Below are 18,928 nucleotides of genomic sequence, written 5' to 3'. Positions count from 1 at the left end.
CCTAGATTTTGCCGTGAGCCAATATTAACACCTTACTTTTGTAGCCAAAGCTTGTTTTGACGGGGCCATGTTTGAATGTCGTGAAATCTTCGCATCACCCAATAAACCAGCCATGTGATTGCCCAAGCCGCACATGGCAAACATCATCAGTGGTAATAGTTCTGTCCGCCGTGGTCAGCTGCCTCCACATGCGGACTGTTGGTTGTCACCATCAGTGGTAATAGTTCTGTCCGCCGTGGTCAGCTGCCTTCACATGCGGACTGTTGGCTGTCATCATCAGTGGTAATAGTTCGGTCCGCCGTGGTCAGCTGCCTCCACATGCGGACTGTTGGCTATCACCATCGATGTTGCGGTTCGAGGATCTGATCATTGATGCTGGTCAGACGGCATCATTAACACTCACGCAGCCCGTTGTAAAGCACTCTTACCAAGAGGCTCGTATCTCTCAGCACTGATTAAGCCAACGACGGATGACGCGCTCCGCTCGCCTTCTTTACACGGAGTCGTTGGATGGCGGCGCTCTGCATGTCTTCGGATGCGACTCGTTCTGTCTGTAACCATCTGTGGCTGTATCTGTGTCTAAACGTGCCCAGTTTACCAACAGTACATGGTTAATGAAGCATACCGATTTGCGCTCGTTGATGGTGTGTGCTAAAATTAGCATTAAGCATTGGCACTTAGCTACTTTTGTGTTCATCGGCGTCGTGTAGTCAGGATTTGGCTGTGTCTGTCATACACCTATTGCGTTGCACGTCAGTTGCCAGTAATTAAAAAAAAAAAATGAAATCGAGGTACGAACTGAACAGGTCGGTGGGAAACATTTGCCATTCCAATAATTGTTTTCCTGTTGTAAATTCGATAAAGGCGCGGCGCTGGTAGCCGTATTAGAGCAAGTTATAACAAACCGTTCATCATTTCGAGGCTCCGTCAGTCACCCTCGTTCGTGACCAAGCCCATACTGTAACTCCTGTTGACGTAATAGCCCCGGCATTGATTTGTAGCACAGCAACCTTTCCGCTCGAATTCCAGTGATCCGGCCCATCTGTCTCTGGCTTGGGGTTCGCTTTTGTGATGTTTAATCGTCTTCACTTATGGTACATTTTGTTCTATGGAGAACTGATGCGGGTTTTTTTCTATCCACAGAAAGTGTAATTTCATTCTAGATTTCGAATGGCTCGCACCGTTGTCAAAAATAGAATGCATCAGTCGACATATAACTTTGAAAGACACCGCCGTTGGTTTTTGAAACACCGATGCACATAGAATACCCCTGTGTTCGACTCGCCTCTGATCGGACATAACTAGGTTGTTAAACGCCGATTAACTGCACAGCGCAGTACCGCAAGCGCCTCAGCCACTAAACCACATATCTCTGTGCGAGCCATGCCCTGTTACCACACCCCGTGTCAGCGCCGCACCTCGGCGCCGGCTGACGCCCCGCTCCCCCGCAGGCAACTTCGGTCTGAGCTTCGAGCAGAGCAAGGCGCAGATGGCGCTGTGGTCGGTGATGGCGTCACCGCTGCTCAGCTCGGTGGATCTGCGCACCATCGGAGCCGACTACCGCGCCATCCTGCAGAACCGCGCCGTCATCGCCGTCAACCAGGACCCGCTCGGCATACAGGGCAAACGCATATTCAAGGCAAGCGCCGCGCCGGCCGGGGACGCGGGGGCGGGCAGCTATGTGGCGGCGGTGGGGGGGGGGGCGGGGGGGGGGGTGGGGGGCGGTCACTGCTTCGGGGGGGGGGGTGCATTTGGCAGGCCTGAGTTGGTCTGTGTGGAAATGGAGTGTGGGGAGAGTGGCGGGGGTACTGGTGGGCTGGTTCCGGTGACTAGAGGGCGAGTGTGCAGTCTGAGTCCGTGATTCTGGTACCGGACTAGGCGCGTCCCGTGTGGCGGCTGACGAGCTGGCGGGCGCCCGCCGTGTCGGGGTGCCGTTGGGGCCGACTCGGAGCATGCGGTCGGCTGGCTGGCGGCCGGGTCGGCGGACCGGTGAACCGGTGACGGCTGGTGGCGCTCGGCCGGCGGGGCGCGCCCGTCACGGTCCGGCCGTCACGACAGCCGGGCGGACGCGTCCCGGCTATCGATTCCCGTCGCCGGCCAACGTCGTTTCTTCGTAATGAGGGGATCCAACAGGTGTGGCTCGTGGCTGGCTAGGGCCGCGGTGGCCGCGGCGGGTCACCCGAGACGAGCCGCGCGCTTCTGAACGGGAGTCGTCTGTCGCCCGCTCAGTATGGTTTTATCAGCTTGCTGGCCGAGAGACGGTACGGTGCCCAACGACCGACTGTTCTGGGTTGATATTAATGAAGTCATTTTACCCACGCAATTTCCAGCTGGCTCGGTTGTTTGATGACGCATGCCGCTGGATATATGTCAGGTAATGTTACGACGCACGCAAGCAAGCGCCACAATAATACCCGGTTGGCACGCTGCTAAGACCATGTAGTCAACGACATGTGTACGCATGCATGGAAGTTGCGTCGAATTCGCCACATTTGAAAACGCGGTAACCGGTGTTTTGAATGACTATGTCGCTGAATGGTGTTATTAAATGAAGCAAAAGTGGCTAAGTTGTGCAATGGATGCAATACCATGTAGCGGTCGGCTCTGAAACACGTCACCAGTGACGTGTTAACCCTGCCCCCGGGTCGGAGTGCCGGGGAGGGTGGAGGAGGCAATTAAAAGAAGCTCTCCCGTGCGGTTTTTAACAGGCTCAAACTCTGATGTCTTGCAACTTGGTGACTTAGGACGAGCTTGTGTCCAAAACTCATTCCAAGTTTGATGTATGCTTATTCCGTCTTTGTAGCCGTAGTCCTAATTATACAACGGAAGACCAATGACTTGGTCAGTCATGGGCGGCACCCGGGGAATGTATGTCTATATTCTTCTATTCGTTTCCGTAAGCCGGTAATCAGTACGCAATAAACGACATCCTTTAAGGAAGGAAGCCTAATTTCATTGAAAGAATAGGCCCAGCTCATTCATTTTGGCGAATGAGCGATATCAAGATGACGAAAGTGGCCGTAGGAAACAAAGCACGATGATAATATCTCAGTTTTATCGCACGTGTTGCAGGTGTTCACAGGTCGTGTATATTCACTATCTTGGACACTATCTGCAAGGTGCCATCGGTTAATGTTGCTGTTATCCGGGTTTTATAATTTCTTGAAGCGTAGAAACTGCGTAAGTTGTGTCAAACTCATTCCAGGCTTGCTGTACGCTTATTCCATCTTTGTAGCTGTAGTCCTAATTATTCGCCCAAAGTCCAGTGACCGGGTCAGTCACTAGAAGCACCATGGGAAGACATGTCTAAGAACTTCTGTTCGTTTCCGTGAGCCGGTAGTCAGTGCGCTTAGAAAACCGTCTTATCGGAGTGTAGAAACTTTGTGTAGAAGGGAAATGGCGTGGGTCAACGATATGTGCAAGCTTATTGTGCACATTTTCCAGTATTTTGCATTCGATTCTCAGCACCATTTGGAGTTTTGATCAGAGAAACAAAATCTCGCGTTTAGGATATCCCGCGTGCAATTTGTTTCCTGTCAGCGTCACCCTGGAAGAATCTCGTGATTTCGTAAGTGATAGTTTAATTTGCAACCAGTTCCCGAACGATCTGTCAGTGGTTCGTGCAGATCTGGTGCGGGGGGAGGGAGGGGGGAGTGGAAGGGAGTCTGAACTACACGTGCCCGCATTCTTGCCCGGCTGGTCGCACGGAACCTGGAATGAAAAGTGTGGCTGGGATACTTTGCCCGTGTGGCTGCCTTGTTGAAGCAACTTCTTTCTTGAAACCTATGCCGTGTTTCAGCGTGATCCCTTGCCCACTGGGGGGGCAAACACCCCTAACTGAGCGGCCTTTATGGCTGAGTCGTTGAAGTTGTCAACGCGCGTGGGCTGTTAGCCATGCAGCCACGACCCGGGGCATTGAACTATGCGCACAGCGGCTGGTCAGTCTCAACTAGTGTATTGACATTGAGCCACACGCGGCAGATCCTTGAGGCTTTGCTGCTTCTTACGAGGGTTTTTGAAGAGCGTCGTTTGCTTTGAGCGGATGCGCATTGGCGTAGTCAGCTGGCGGCCTAGATCATATGTGAGCTGAATAATCAGTGAGGCTCCACAGGCGGCGATGAGACGGACATTGCTGCCCCGAAGTTTCCGACTGGTCTTTGACAACTGTTGTTTGTCCTCAATTGCGGTTGTTCTGTGACAGTAACTAAGGAAATCATTAATTCACTTGCAATAGCCCTCAAAGTAGGGTGTCTGCGCATTTTTCAGCAGCCACAGATGGGGTTCAATCGAAACACTACCATCATCGCCCAATGATTTTTCACTCTTCGTCAACATGTTTTGCCGAACGAGTTCAGGTTCAATGGCGCGAGTCACATGACAGTAATGTACCAATTTTCGGCCCATTTGACATCGATCGTATTGATGTCGTTCGATGTACCCGCTCCTGGCTCGTGGTGGCCTTTTTTGCTGTGGCTCGCTCAGCGTCGAAATTACTGTGCCGTGCAAAAGCCTTTATTTGAGAAACCCGTTGGCAAAGCTACTGTGTTCGAACCAACAAGACGTAATTATTGAGGGTAGTTTGGGGAGAGCAAGCTCCAACGGAAGGCTTCCTGTTATTGTACCCGCGCATTCGATCGTTTGGCTGAACTGCTTTTTCATTGTTTGAGGAGCAGCTCGTTATTGCCCTGTCGCCATATGAATTTGAAGACTTTTTTGTACTCTTTGTGCCTATGCTCCGTGCTCGCCAAAGAGGACGCACAGCCTTGCTGTTGATGTCATCGGGACGACGGCGGAATTTCGGGACGCTTTTGACGATAGCTTACGCCCGTCGTGCTATGCTACATAATCAGTACTATTCTACACCTTGAAGCGCATCAGGCAAACCCCGTAGTAACTTAAGTCCTGACCTCATAAGCAGACGGTTCCGGGCCGGCGAGCTTCGCCACGTCTTAACTAGCCACCATCAGCTAGCAATCGGCTGCAAAACTGCATGCGCCGCGTGCAGCGGGCGTGTGCATTACCGGCCGACATCGTCTCTGGGGAGGCCGTCCCACGGCGACCCATCGCGGCCGCCCGATAACGCGCGGCCCGCGGCCGGCGTGACACCAATCGATGCCCGGCGGCCAGCGGCGCGCGCGAGGAGTGTGAGGACGGGTCGGCCAGCGGCGAACGTCGCCGCCGGCCAGGGTCGATGGGCAAACACGGCTGGACGCCCTGTCGGCGGGCGTCTGCGCTCCTCTGGAGAGCACGGCCGCCTGCCGGGGTCGATGGGTAAACACGGCTGGACACCCTGCCGGTGGGCGTCTGCGCTCCTCTGGAGAGCACCACCGCCTGCCGGGGTCGATGGGTAAACACGGCTGGACACCCTGCCGGTGGGCGTCTGCGCTCCTCTGGAGAGCACGGCCGCCTGCCGGGGTCGATGGGTAAACACGGCTGGACGCCCTGCCGGCAGGCGTCCGCGCTCCTCTGGAGAGCACCGGTCGCGGATGCTCCCGGCGTGGTTCGGGTCGGGCAGCGGGGTGCGGCGGCCGTCCGCCACGAGCGCGTGATGGGACTGGGAGACCGCCCCGCCGCTTGTCCGGGCCGAGCTTGGCTGGCTGCGCCTGTGTGCCGCTCGCTGAACGCGCTCAGCTGACCGCCGTCCGTCGCTCCCGCAGGACAAGGGCATCGAGATCTGGGCGCGGCCCATCACGCCCGTGGTGGGCGACTTCTACTCGTACGCCATCGTGTTCTTCAACCGACGCGTGGACGGCACGCCCAGCCAGGTGTCCGTCACCATCCAGGAGCTGGGCATGCTGAACCCGGCCGGCTACAAGACGGAGGTCAGTGCTGACGCGCCAGGGCGACCGCTGCCGCCCACCACGCGGCGGTGCTGGGCGGTGGTAGCCTCGGCAGTTGACTGTGCTGACACATGTCGATCGCTGGCCCCGTATTCTCCTTGAGTGGTTCCAGTATTCACTAACGACACAGTTGGCGTAGAACGTAAACACGGTTTCATTTAAGGACGTAACTATTCCAGGAGAACTGAAGGACAAACAGCATAATAGAGCATAGCTGGCGTTACAAAGGGCGTAAGTCAACTGTTAGTCTGGGACGACGCACACACGGCCCTGTTGAAGGAAAGCTGAAGCACAGGCACAGAGCGGCAGAAGATATACAGTGTCACGACCATGCCACAGTGCACAACAGTTCATGCAAGTGATCGGCGCACAAATCGGCGCAGTGGCGCGGAGCGGGTGGCGGGTCCCACGGCAGCAGTAGACGGAGCCCCTGGACGGGGGCGGGTCCCACGGCAGCAGCGGCGCCGGGCAGCCCGGCTGATGCCTTCCGGAACCTCCGGACAAGGGCGGGTTCCACGCCGGCAAAAGACGAAGCCTCCGGACGGGAGCGGGGCCCCACGGCAGCAGCGGCGCCGGGCAGCCCGGCTGACGCCTCCGGAGCCTCCGGGTGGGGGCGGAACGCCTCTCGAACCGACGGCAGCGACATCAGCTGGCCGTGGCGATGACGGTCAGCAGCTGTCCAGGCCGGCGCCTCTCAGGCAGCAGCTGTCCAGGCCGGCGGTTCTCAAGCAGCTCGCGTGTGAGCCCCACAGGGCTCTCAACACTCCAGCACTGGCAAGACGAGTTGCATCTTTTCCACTTGTTAACTAAAGACGGAGCAACATGTATGGCCAGTCTTTGCATTCTGTCTGGTGATAAATGCGAGGATAAATGTAGCGTTTTACTCACAATAGCTTGGACAAGTGCACACAAAAACGCGATATATCTGGCCATAAGTCTTCATCAGACATATACAGATGAAGCAAATATTTCCCCTCCATTCTTCACATCCACCTTTGTGCTTGCATGCTACTGCGGGTGCAAGGAAACTTTTGCGTTTAAATGCCTTTGGGAATTTCTTATCAGCTTGCTCCACTGCTCCGCATCGCAATTCAGGAGGGAAGCTAGAAGCATCGCCTGAGCTCGTGACAACGTCACACTGCACATGCGCACGAGTTCATTACCTTTTTGACACATTTAGAACGAAGCTAATGTTCTTCACTAAGCAGCATCATTCCTCGCCAGGACGTTGGCGGCTTATGCCAATGCCCCTGAACTGTGACTGCACGTATTACTTTTTTGTCAATGTTCCACGCTGTCGCTGCCATTTGCACGGGCGATTAGTCTGCATAATGCAGCGCCGGACGACGCCGAGGTGTCCCGCTCACAATGGACGGCGTGACACGCAGGCGGGCCACCTCTGTCACGGCGTGTTAACGGACGTAACCGTGTCCGCGCACCGCCCGCCGGCCGTGCGGTACCCGGCCTGCACGCCGGCGGATTCCGTGTCAGCCTGCGCTCCGTCGCTGGGCGCGCCTGACCGGTGTCCGGCCGTGGTCGGACCACCAGGCGCCGGTGGCGGCGCCGGTCACGGGTCTGGGGCCTGTGGACGCGGCCCGTGGGCTGGGCGTGCGGCACGCGGGACCTGGCGACGCTCTGAAGGAACCTGGCGACGCTCTGAAAGGACCTAGTGACCCTTTGAAGGATGCGCCCTGACTTTGTTTGGTGGGGCGCTGCGCTTGATTATCGGAGGTTTTTCCTCAGGGGCGGGCTAGAAGACATCGAATATCTGATGACTGTCTCTTAAGTTCTAAAGTAAAGTTCTAAGGTCTCTAAAGCTGGGTTTCCCGTGACACTGGGCGGTTGTCTTCCGTCGTGTTCATGTTTGTTGATGCTACCATTGTGCGGCACTCATGGTTTGAAGGTCTTTCTCTCATGGTTTCTCCCACTTACTGCCGCCCTTTTGTGTGCCGTCGGACGTATTCCTTGGTGGCGACTTTCCTACCACCGCCAACCAGTCACTTGCCAATATGATATGATGTCGATTCCCCCATCAATACTGTTTGTGTGTGAAAGGGGAAGCGACAGCTCTTTTTTCTGCCCCTGGTATTGGTTTTAACAAATAAGTAATGCGTCCCGTATACACTGCATTACACATGAATGTCCGTTTGCACCGTTGTTGGCTCAGCTCCTCACGATCCTTTGTGGGGGCGCTGTTACTGCTCTATACACAACACAAGTATTCAATTGTCAGCGTATAGTGGTACACAGTTCCTTTGTCCGGTGTTTGCCCTTGAGCCGGTGTTTGCAGAGCGGCCTCCGAGGCGCTGCGCCGCCGGATGGGCCCTGGTGGGCGCCCGGCGGTGCCCGCCGAAGCTGGTCATACCGATCGCACGCGCACTTGGGCACGTCCTCAGGGCGCGCTGCGGTGACGAGTCTGCGTCTCCACTTGTGTGGCATCACTCGTGCAGACACTGTTCCGCCACGTGTCCTTTAGGGGCGGGGGACGGGGGGTGCAGCGAATGGGGCGTCCGTTCGTTAACGCGGGCCGTCAGCCCGATACACATCACACCCGTCCGCTGCGATTTTCATCAGTGTCCCGCTAGCGTTCGGCGCGTGACGTCATGGCTCCTGACCCCGTGGATGTAAAAGCTCTCGGTCCTGTTGATGCCGAAGCTGCCAAGCCGGTGGATATCCAGGGCTCAACAGCCTGGCCTGGCCTGTGACCGCGCAGGCCGTCCATGAACAGGCGGCGCATGATTGGGCTCCGGGGCCGGTCGTCACGACGCAAACCCTCATCGCCCGGCAGTTGACTGCCGGCTTTATTACCGCCGCACCGGCTCATTATGGATCGCTTCCCATGAATATGAGACAAACGTTTCTAAAGCGAGCGGTCGTGCTCCGGGGTCTTGCATCGGCAGCTAAACACCCCGTCTGACGTCCGACGAGCTGTGCGGACCGTCGGGCGTAACGCCTCCCGGGGACCAGCGGAAAGAAGCGCCGGCCGCCGCCTGGGCGTGGCGCAGCGGCGAGCCGAGACCCAGACCGCCGGCCGCGTGCTCTCTCCGTCCCTCGCCTAGTAAAACAGGCCACGTCATGGGCGCACCGTCAGACCGCCGGCCGCGTGCTCTCTCCGTCCCTCGCGTGCTGTGACCGGCTGGCGGACTGAGGCCGGGCCGCTCGTGTGCATGTCGTCCGACGCGGTGGCCGCGGAATGGCCGACCGGCGGCGCATTATGGGGCCATTGGTGGCCGATTGGTCCGCTGGCGACCCGTACGGCGCGGCCCGGCCGATCACCAGCGGCGTGATGAAGCGCCGAGCGGCAGCCACGCTCGCCCTCGGTGCCCGGAGTGCCCCCCGGCGCCCGTACGGCGCGGCCCGGCCGAACACCAGCGGCGCGATGAAGGCCGAGCGGCAGCCACGCTCGCCCGCGGTGCCTCGGAGTGCCCCCGGTGCTCGCGGCGCGACGCTCGAGCCGTCGGGAGCGACCCCCCTGGCCGGTGGGTGCGGCGGCGCCGTCGGCCGTCGCTGAAGCGGCAGCGCTGTCGCAGCTTACAGCCCGCCGCGTCGGCTCCGGTGGGAGGCGCGTGGCGGGGTGGGAAGAAAGCGGCTCTGAAACGAGCTGCGCGAGGCGAACAGGCGGTATTAAACGGCCACCGATGAGAAGCTAGCTTTTTCGGTTATTTGGAGCTCCGAGCGCAAATAACTAACACAGTCGATGTGCCCCTCAAGCCCAATAACTAAAGAGCTCCGAGCGCTTCCGCGCCTCCTCGTGTTTACCTCGCGTTGACTCATTGGAGCTGGGCTCTTGCCCAGCAGTTGACCAGTTGTCGCGGCGTCTGGCTGCCAGCAGAGCCTGTCGCCCCCCACCGCCCTGTTTTGTGGCATCGCTCAGTGTCGCTGGCGCAGGAGCGGCCATGTTTAGTTGGCCTGGGCTCGCACTCTTGAACAAAGTTGTGACACGCCCAGCGGCTGTTTGACGCGTAATGTGATGTTTTCAAGTTACGTGCATCGGAAAGTGGGGTGCTTTCAGCTCGCATGCGTATGAAAGTTGCCTAATTGTAAACGATATCGCCTAAGTGCGGCATTGACCCGGCTGCCGATAGCCGGCAGCTGACGGACGACGAACTAATGGCATGCCGCCTGAAAACTGAAATTGCCCCGCAAGCGGGAGGCCTTGACTGATGAGTCGCCGCGGTGACCGACGTCGTTCGATAATTGCGACGTTTTGGCGAAAATGACCAGTAAATGCCGAAGGCTGTTGCGTGACTCCCGCCCGTGTCGCGTGCGCGCTGTTGGTAACGGACCGAGCGGCGCGCCGGCGAGGGTGTAGTGAGAGATGTTTGTCGACACCGGCATGAAGATAGGAACGGGGCCGCAATAGCCAGACGGTGACGAATTGAAGGATGATATGCTGTCCTAGTTATACAATTTTTAAGTTGGGTGTACTGATGTTTGTGTTTGGTTTTTTATTGCCTGTTTCTTCTCATAGTTGTCACGTAAGCTTAAACTGCTGGTGAGCTACCAGGTGCGCAGTGTTTACCGTATATGGCAAGGTCGACATTCTCAGAGCCTTGGCAGTGTCCTGAGTCGTGGTCGGATCTTGGGAGGCTTCCATCTGACCTCCGCTCTCGTCCTACGCTCCTGTTGAGGGACTTGAAATGTTCGTGGCGCCGATAGCATCGCGTTGTGACGTCCGAGGGGCCGCTGTTCCGCGCGCGCGGCGCCTATGCGACCTGGTGTGTCCCCGGAGCCCGTGGTTTGGCATGACTGTGGAGCCCTCGCCACACGCAGTGTACGTCCGAACTGACGCGTGTCCGTGGAACTTATGGCGTCACGCGTGTCGTTGTTGGACTCACGCGTCGCACGCGGCGGTGGCGTAACCTGATGTGTCCGTGAATGTGTCCTGAGGAGCCTGCGACGTCAAGCATGATGTGTGTTGGATCCGCGTGTCGTATGCACTGTCTGGGCTTTGGACACAATGTGTCCGTTGAGCATGTGATGTTGAACATGAGGAGTGTTGGCCCCATGGGATGTGCAGCGTCCCTCGTGGCTGGGACCTGGCGTGTCGGTGGAGCCCGTCATGTCAGGTGTGAGGCCCGTCAGGCCTGTGGTACGGGCCGCGGTGTCCGTGCCACCCGGCCTCCACGGCAGGCGGCGGCGAGATCGTCCGCTGACCGCCGGCCCGTGCGGCGCCGCAGGACCTGTTCGCGGCGCGGACGTACGGCGTGCTGTACCCGGCCGACCCGGCTCAAGGTGGACGTCAACCCGTCGGGCGTGGTGATGGTGCGCTGCGGCGCCGTCGCCGGCCGCGGCTTCGGCCGGCCGCCGGCGCAGCGGGCTGACGCCCGGCCGCCGGCTGCCGCTCGCCGCCGGACGCTTCTTCTGAGGTGCGCGCCCCAGGGAGGCTCGTGCCTGAGACGGGCGGGGCGGGCGTTACCGGTGGGACTGGGTGTGGGAGGGTGGGGTTGTTCTGGCGGGGTCGCGTACACTGCGGGTCCGTGCGGAAATGGAAGGGTTCTATCTGTCGTACTGTGGATCAGCATGGAAAAGGAGGGGTCCAGGGGCTGTCTGTTGGTCTGAGAATGACCGGTGATATGGACGCTGCTTGGTGAGATCGAAAGGCGTGCACTCTCAGTTGGTTTTGGAGCGAAGCTCGCGAACTTCCGATCTGCAGAAGGATTCTCTGTCTCCTGATCTATCAACTGGTTCACACGACATCGTCCGGAGAGGGTGAAAGATAGCACGGCAATCATAAAAGTCGTTTGAAGACGCGCATCGGGTCTTACTGCATTCACTACGGACCACCTTTAGCGCTGCTGAACCCAGTAGCCGATATGCGTCCTCCCCAACTGTCACGGCACGCTGCCCCAATGTGACCTCGAGCCCATCCACAGCCCCCAACTGTCACGGCACGCTTGCCCCAGTGTGACCTCGAGCTCATCTACAACTGCCGCCCACGCAGTCGGTGACAGTTGCGCCTCGAGCCCACCCACAGCCACCACCCACGCAGGGATGGGAAAATCGAAACGTGTCAATAATGCTATCTTTCCGCAGGAACTGCCATTGTCGGAGACATAACGGATGAGATTCGTCGGTTGTAAGGTAAATCGACGGCATTTTTTTGTGCAGCTGTTTCTCATTTCATGTGGACTGAAATAGTTATTTTTGATTATTTGCATTAAAGTATTACGTTTCGTGTGCACGGTTTTAATATCTTGTCATCACTTTCGTAGAATAACTACTGCCATCGATTTTTTTACGTCAAGCTCGAAGTTCGGTTTCGATGGTTATTAATGCGCAAAAATGTTTTGCTTTTCAAAAGCACAAAACGAAATCATCTCGGGTGTGTTTATGCGTTACTGCGCGTTCATCTTTTGCCAGGAAATTGGTGTACATTTTTGGTGTCAAATGTCGTTCTGTTTGTAGCGGTGGTATAACTGAAAATGTTATAGCGCGTGCATGCTCTGCGATGACGTCATGCATGCACAAAGGAGGTCAGTATTGCTTCATTGATTCAGCAAGCTTTGTAAACGCACCGTGCTATTTTATGTTTATTTCACGTCGGGACTATGCGACACCATGCGAATTCAAAGCATTCAGAACAGCGCTCTTGTTAATGCACCCTCAATGGTTGATTTGACCGCAGTAATGAATGGTCTATTGTCGCCCAACCAACTGGGTTTCTTCGCCGCCGCGAGTTTCTTTTGTTCTGTCCTGATATGGCCGCCCATTGCTCCGCACAATAAAGGAGCTGTCCTGGTCGTGGCGCCTGTTCAGTTCTGCACCTTTTCTGGACCTTTGGACCTTTTCTGGACCTTTTCTGGACCTTCTGGCGCCTGTTCAGTGGACCTTTGAATGAGTCGTTGTCTGCGATGGAAGCTTGGACTTGTGTATATGCATGGGGGCTATATGTACCGTGCCATGCCTGTCGGCACTGTCTCAGCGTGAGCGGGTGTAGTGCCGTGAGCCCTTCCCTGGGCCCTGGGTCTTTCCTTACGAGTGACCGGACAGTTGGCTTCTCCGACTTACAGTACCTTGGAGCTAAACGTGGTAGGAGGGTGATAAAACGCCATTGGACATGTATTGTGAGTCGAATGTGGAAGTAAATAACTCCGTTTTTCATACGCTGTTGTGAACATTTTGCACGGCGTTTGTTCGGGCTGCAACGGCACTCGATGCCGCACCCACCAAATTCTGAATTGCGAGCGCAAACAAACGCAGTGCAACGACATCAGGTTCATCACGTCAAAGTCAGCGATCCACGACGGTCTGGATGTTCATGTTTTGGATGATACTTGATCCGACGATGTGTCGCCGTCGATGCCGGTCTCGCTCAGTTCGTGCTACAGGACCCAGAGTGCTGAGCAGGCGCCGTCCGCGCGCAGCCTGGTGTCGGCCGAACGCTTCACTGGACGCTACTTCAGTCCCCTGGAGAAACTGTCCCGCTCATTGCATTACGTGTGCTGCTTGGTACGGCGTGGGGGGCGGGTCACCGTTCAGGCAGCGGCTGGGGCGAGGCATGTGGGTGCCGCGCGTGTGCGTGCCACCGCAGCGGTTTGTGGTCGGTCCCGTCCCCTGTCCGCAGTACGTGCCGCCGCAGCGGTCTGTGGTCGGTCACGTCCGCTGCCCGCAATGCGTGCCGCCGCAACGGTCTGTGGTCGGTCCCGTCCGCTGTCCGCTGTGCGTGCCGCCGCAGCGGTCCTGTGGTCGGTCCCGTCCGCTGTCGGCAGTGCGTGCGGCCGCAGCGATCTGTGGTCCGGTCCCCTCCGCTGACCACCGTGCCTTGCCTCCACCTGCCACTGCCTGCCTGTCCCCTGTGGGTCTCACGCCGCCTAGTCAGGCCCTGGCCGGGGGGCTCCTCAGCCGGCGGTGTCTGCCGCCGTCTGCCACTGCTCCGTCTGCCGTTGCAGGGCGGCCGGGGAGCGGGCCGTGCCGCCGACCATGCTGTGCTTTGTGCCTTGCCGACCGGCCGGGGGTGAGACGTGGGCGACCTCGCCAGAGACGGCCCGCCGTGGTGGGCCAGCGTCGTCCGAGGCCCCGACGCCGGGCTGGCCGGACGTCGGCTCAGCGCTCTGCTACGGGGCCCGTCGGCCAGAACGGGCGCAGTTTCTGCTCCTGGGTCAGCCAGGCCAGAGCCGGGTCGAGGGGAGTGGGTAGTCGCTCTGGTGGTCCATCGAGATCATCAGCTTGATTGTACGTAGCTAGCGAAGGATTATCATGCTTCTCATCCGCATGTATTGTCTAGGGTGGCTCTGCCGTTGCTCTGTCGTTTGACGTTGGCGCGTATGACTGACGCCGGTCCACCTCCAAGATGGTGCGCTTTTGATTGCGTTTTACGGCCCGATTTGAGTTCACCACGAGCGGTACATTTCCAGATGCAAAGCCGTGTTGACAAATTGTGCATAACGGTGGGTATTTCTGCGGAGAAAGTTTGTGGAGTCCAGCCGTGTAAGGTTTGGCCATTTACCATTGTGGGCAAGGTTTTTAAAACTAAAAGGAACGCAACAAGGCGACACACCCAGAATATGGCCTGTTTGAAATGTTAATGCGTAGGTGTTCTTGCTATACATTTGAACCGAGTGTGTTTATGAAACTGTATAAGGTTTGGAAGATCACTTGATAATGTCGCCTGTCCTGTGGCGCTTAGGTGCGCGTCTATATGCGTACGGACATTCCCATCACGGTTGTGTTTGATGCTGCGGAATAAACTTGACAAATGCTGCTGGGTCCTGTGGACCTCGCCGGATGTGAGTGAAGTGAAACAAATGCCCAAGATGGTGGCGACTAGACTGGAAGTCGCGTCTAGTTTGCATCAGTGTGCGTTTTTTGCGGAAGGGGGCAGTTGTCGGAGGCATACGTTTGTAGCGTAGTCAGAGGGCGGCACCTCGACTCGGCTTTGCCCTGTGTCGATGTGCACCGTTGCGACCAGTCATCGATGCATCCAAGCTGGCATGGCCCCCAAGGCTTCAGCTTCCCCGAGCGGCTTACCGGGTCAATAACACACAAACGCTTTGCACCGATCCGAAATTCGTCGTTGAATCATTCAAAGGCGCAAATGAGGTCAGAGCCCGCTGAAACGCGAGCATTTTGAAACCAAGTAAATCTCTTGTGTAAATGCCTTGTCGGTCTTCACATAAATTGTCTTGAGAAACTATGCCACTCATTGCACGACACGTATAACATGCTACGGTAGGTCCTACGACAGCGGTCGTTCACAAACACCTACCGCTCTCTGGCCCGGATGCCACGGTAGCTCCTACAACAGAGCGGTCGTTCACAAACACCTGCCGCTCTTTGGCCCGGATGCTACGGAAGCAGCTACAACAGAGCGGGTGTTCTCACCCACCTACCGCTCTCCAGCCCGGATGCTACGGTAGCTCCTACAACAGAGCGGGCCGTTCACAAACACCTACCGTCCTCTGGTCCGGATGCTACGGTAGCTCCTACAACAGCGGTCGTTCACAAAACCTACCGTTCTCAGGCCCGGACGCCATGGTAGCAGCTACAAAGAGCGGGTCGTTCTCAAACACCTACCGTTCTCTGGCCCGGTCCGCGACTTCAACCGGAACCGCTCGAGTGGACGGCACCGCGCGAAACCACACACCTAACGATTTAGGATGCAGTTCAGGAACCTGCCTCCCAGGGGCACGTGACATATCGGCTCTTGAACGTCCTCCTCCTTGGAATAAGCGTCATTCATGAGACAGCCTTGTGTAGACAATAATTATGCAACAAGTGGTCGCATCGCAAAACCATGGTGGTGCACAGCATAAATACATCACAACCTTTGTTCGCAAGCCACGTAAGCAACATGAAATACGTCTCCCTGATGTATCTCCCACCGTCGATTGCGCATGGGCATTAATAAAAGCAAAACCACACGATTTCACCCAGTGAGGCACTTACATGGATGGCACGTGTCGGCAGACACCCTGCAGAGCCACTGTGCACCAAACTTTGCGCTATGATCAAGTGCCTTCAGCTTCGCTGGAAGCTTGTGCTCTGCCAGCAAATGCATGGAAGTATTTGCTACCTTGTACATGTGCATGGCACAAATGTATAGCATGGTTCAATACATGTTCCGTTTCGACGTAAAGCTCCGTGGTGGACTTGAGACATGCCAGAAGCAACAACTCACCAGTAGGCTGTTGGCCGACGTAGAATATTTCATCTTCCATGTGGTGTGTGAAAGGCACCGTGGGTTCGATTATATAACATCATCTTCGCTCGACATCAGGGTCACCCCGGGTCACTAGACAGCCGCGCAACATCAACTCATCATCCTTAAAAGATCCACCGCGGGCTAGCTGATCCATACGACGAAGCTAAAATATGTCTAAATCAGGATCACTAAGTAGTTTCGAAAACTGCACAGCGGACTCTGTGCGAACTTCGATCCCCAAAAGCTGTCCACACACCTCAACAACACTCAACCACCGATGCCAAAAGCTCTGTGGCAGGCCGAGTGGCCGGAGACGCCGACTGCCCGGCGCGCGCCGCATTCGTCCGGGCGGCCGCCAACCCCCGCGGCCCGCGGCAGTTTCCGGCGCAGTCGGCGGCCGGCGTCGGCGCCCGCGGCTGGATGCTCGCCTACCTCGTGCTGCTCTTCCCTGCTGGTGTTCGTCACCACGTTCTTGTGGCGAGCGTCCGTCTACAACCGACCCGCGCCGCTTCTAGGGCCGCCATGGCGGCCACGGCCGGGTTCGTGCAGACGGTGCTGGCCAGCGTGTGTCTGGAGACACGGCTGCCCAGCCTGCCTACCGTGCCCGCCGCTGACCGCCACACGGCAGGTGAGTGTGGGCTCAGCGAGCTGCCGAGGATGAGTGATCGGCTCCGCTGCCACAGCCAAACAGGTGAAACTTATTGCGCTTCTCCCCATCCGCACTTCACGTTGGTGAGGTTTTCCCGCTCTTCAGGCGGGTTGTCAAGATCTCCACGTCCATAACTTAACAGCAACAAAGTGTTTGCGTCCTCTCTTCCCTTCCCGCGTTTGACGTGGTCCGAACGGTAAACAGCAACGCCGTCAATATGTGACTGTTGATGTCGCCCGTGACGTGCCGATCAGCACTGTCACTCCTACCCGGCTGGTACCGCCACACGGCAACGGTCGACAACGCCGGGACGCAGCAAAATGCTATCAAAATATTGATGATGTAATTGTTATTCCTGTAATGTTGTCGCCATTATGGCTTAATGTGAGTGTTCTAATGTAGGTGATGAAACGCTGCGTAAATGTTTTGGTGTAACGTTAATGCCAACAAGCGACAGCTAGTTTGTGAACGCTAACATTCGTGAATGCTAATGCATGTGACCGCCAAAGACACCAGTCCACAACAATTCATAGCATCGTCGCGTAACTTCCGACGTTTTCACTGGCGAGACTGATACCAAAGTAGAAAACGATCGGCGCCAATTAGCTGTAAACCATCAGTCAAGTCAGCACCATAGGCAAACCATTTAAAACCAGCATCATCACCCCTAATGATTAACACCACTGGACAGATGATCGCGATAATCGCGATGTCTTGATCATTGCATGCCAGTTGGAAGGTACGCAACGGTCGACGTCGCCTGTCCGTGACATTACTGAGTTCGTAACGGAGCCGGCACCGAAGGCTCGTCGCTGTGATGCCATTCGAGCGGTACGGTCAACTTTCTACCCTTTATAGCCAACACCATAAGAACGTAACCGTCGACATGTGCTGCTCCTAGCTTTCAACACTCTTATTTCCTAACACTTGGCACCATTAGTCGGTTACGGTCAACACTGTTAGTCTTTAGCGGTCAGCACGACCAGCCATGGCTGTCGTCGTTGGTCCTAAACGGTCAACAGAACACCGCTGGTTCGAAGTGGTCAGCATGGTCAGCGTTAACTTCGCACGGCCAGCTTGACCCTCTGGCCTTCCTGGCCCATCACCAAACCGGTGCGTTCTACGCCCGTAAAATTCGACGTCTTTTCATGCATATTGGTCTGATCTACCCTGACAAAATGGCCATGCCTTGCACAGCCCAGAGAGGGCTCGGGGTGGTGGGAGGCACGTCAGCACAAGTCGTGGTCGCCTCAGAGGACTGCACTGTCCAGATTACTTCCTATTACTGAGGGACGTCAAATGACCCGAATTGTTTTGAGTACGGTGAAATGACATCAGTAACGCAGCGGCCATGCCCATGACAGACTTTAAATTACCATTAACATGTGTAGGCCATGTCAGGAGGGCGATACCATGATGAATCGGCGCTGGTTGTGTGCTAAAATCAGTGTGTGGTGCTCATTACGAGGGAAGCCGCAGGCCGGGTGAGCCTGCTTGAGCTATAAGTTTTCAACTTGAGCGGCCGAACCGGCCCGCACCGGCCGCTATGTCTTTTAGGGGTCAATAGCTCGCAACCCTGGCTGCAAGCTGATGCACCTCTCAGCAAAAAAAAACAACATCAAAATCTGTAACAGGTGTGTTACGTGAATTATCAGGCATTTGTAAACAAGGAGTCTGCGCTTGGGCCAATTTTTCCAGCAAGCTTGCAATGCCTCTACAATTGTACTTTCCCTACTGCATGAATGCGTGAAAGGATTCAATTTTAACACTGAAACGTGAAATACCAGGGCCTAAGCCGTGTCCAGATCTCGCTGATCCAATATCAAAGCATCCCATCGACACGAGGCTGATATATTCTGATGGAGGAGAAAACGGAAGATTCCATAGAGGACGCTGTGGGTCTATGTGTGTACAAGTTTACGCGTTTTCGTGCGCAAGCAATAAAATATCCTGTTTTGGTGGTAATTTTCAGAATTGGTGTCACATCTCAGCGACCACAGCACATGCAGATGTAAAGCTAACGTAACGGTGTATGTGAATGCACCGGCCACGACTCGATGATGGACCTGAAAAACTTCCCGGTCCGTGCATTGGCTAGTAAGCGACTGAGAGGTGGCAGGTGCCACCCACCTCTTCTGAAAACGATCTCGGATACAAAACACTGCAGCTCAAGTGCGCAGCCATAGCACACAAGGGAGGGGCACAGGGTTGACAGATAGTAAAAGGGTGTGATCCCCAACCCTGTGCCCCCCAGGGTTGACGAATAGTAGAGGGCCCTGACAGTAAAAGGGCATA

At 56.4% G+C, this 18,928-nt stretch overlaps 1 protein-coding gene across 1 annotated transcript in view; it reads left to right on the top strand.

Annotated features, from left to right (window-relative positions):
• Positions 1 to 11,791, top strand: part of LOC119090892 (alpha-N-acetylgalactosaminidase-like) — a 28,196-nt gene extending 16,405 nt beyond the window's left edge. The window contains 5 exon segments of the mRNA XM_037213623.1: positions 1,452 to 1,639; positions 5,658 to 5,822; positions 11,021 to 11,059; positions 11,061 to 11,123; positions 11,747 to 11,791. Coding sequence (XP_037069518.1) covers positions 1,452 to 1,639; positions 5,658 to 5,822; positions 11,021 to 11,059; positions 11,061 to 11,123; positions 11,747 to 11,791 — 500 coding nt within the window.
• The last annotated feature ends 7,137 nt before the right edge of the window (positions 11,792 to 18,928 follow it).

This window comes from Pollicipes pollicipes, unplaced genomic scaffold, assembly GCF_011947565.3.
Source record: "Pollicipes pollicipes isolate AB1234 unplaced genomic scaffold, Ppol_2.1 Scaffold_3181;HRSCAF=3727_pilon_pilon_pilon, whole genome shotgun sequence".
Lineage (NCBI taxonomy): Eukaryota > Metazoa > Arthropoda > Thecostraca > Pollicipedomorpha > Pollicipedidae > Pollicipes > Pollicipes pollicipes.
This window is presented reverse-complemented; position numbering and strand designations above follow the sequence as displayed.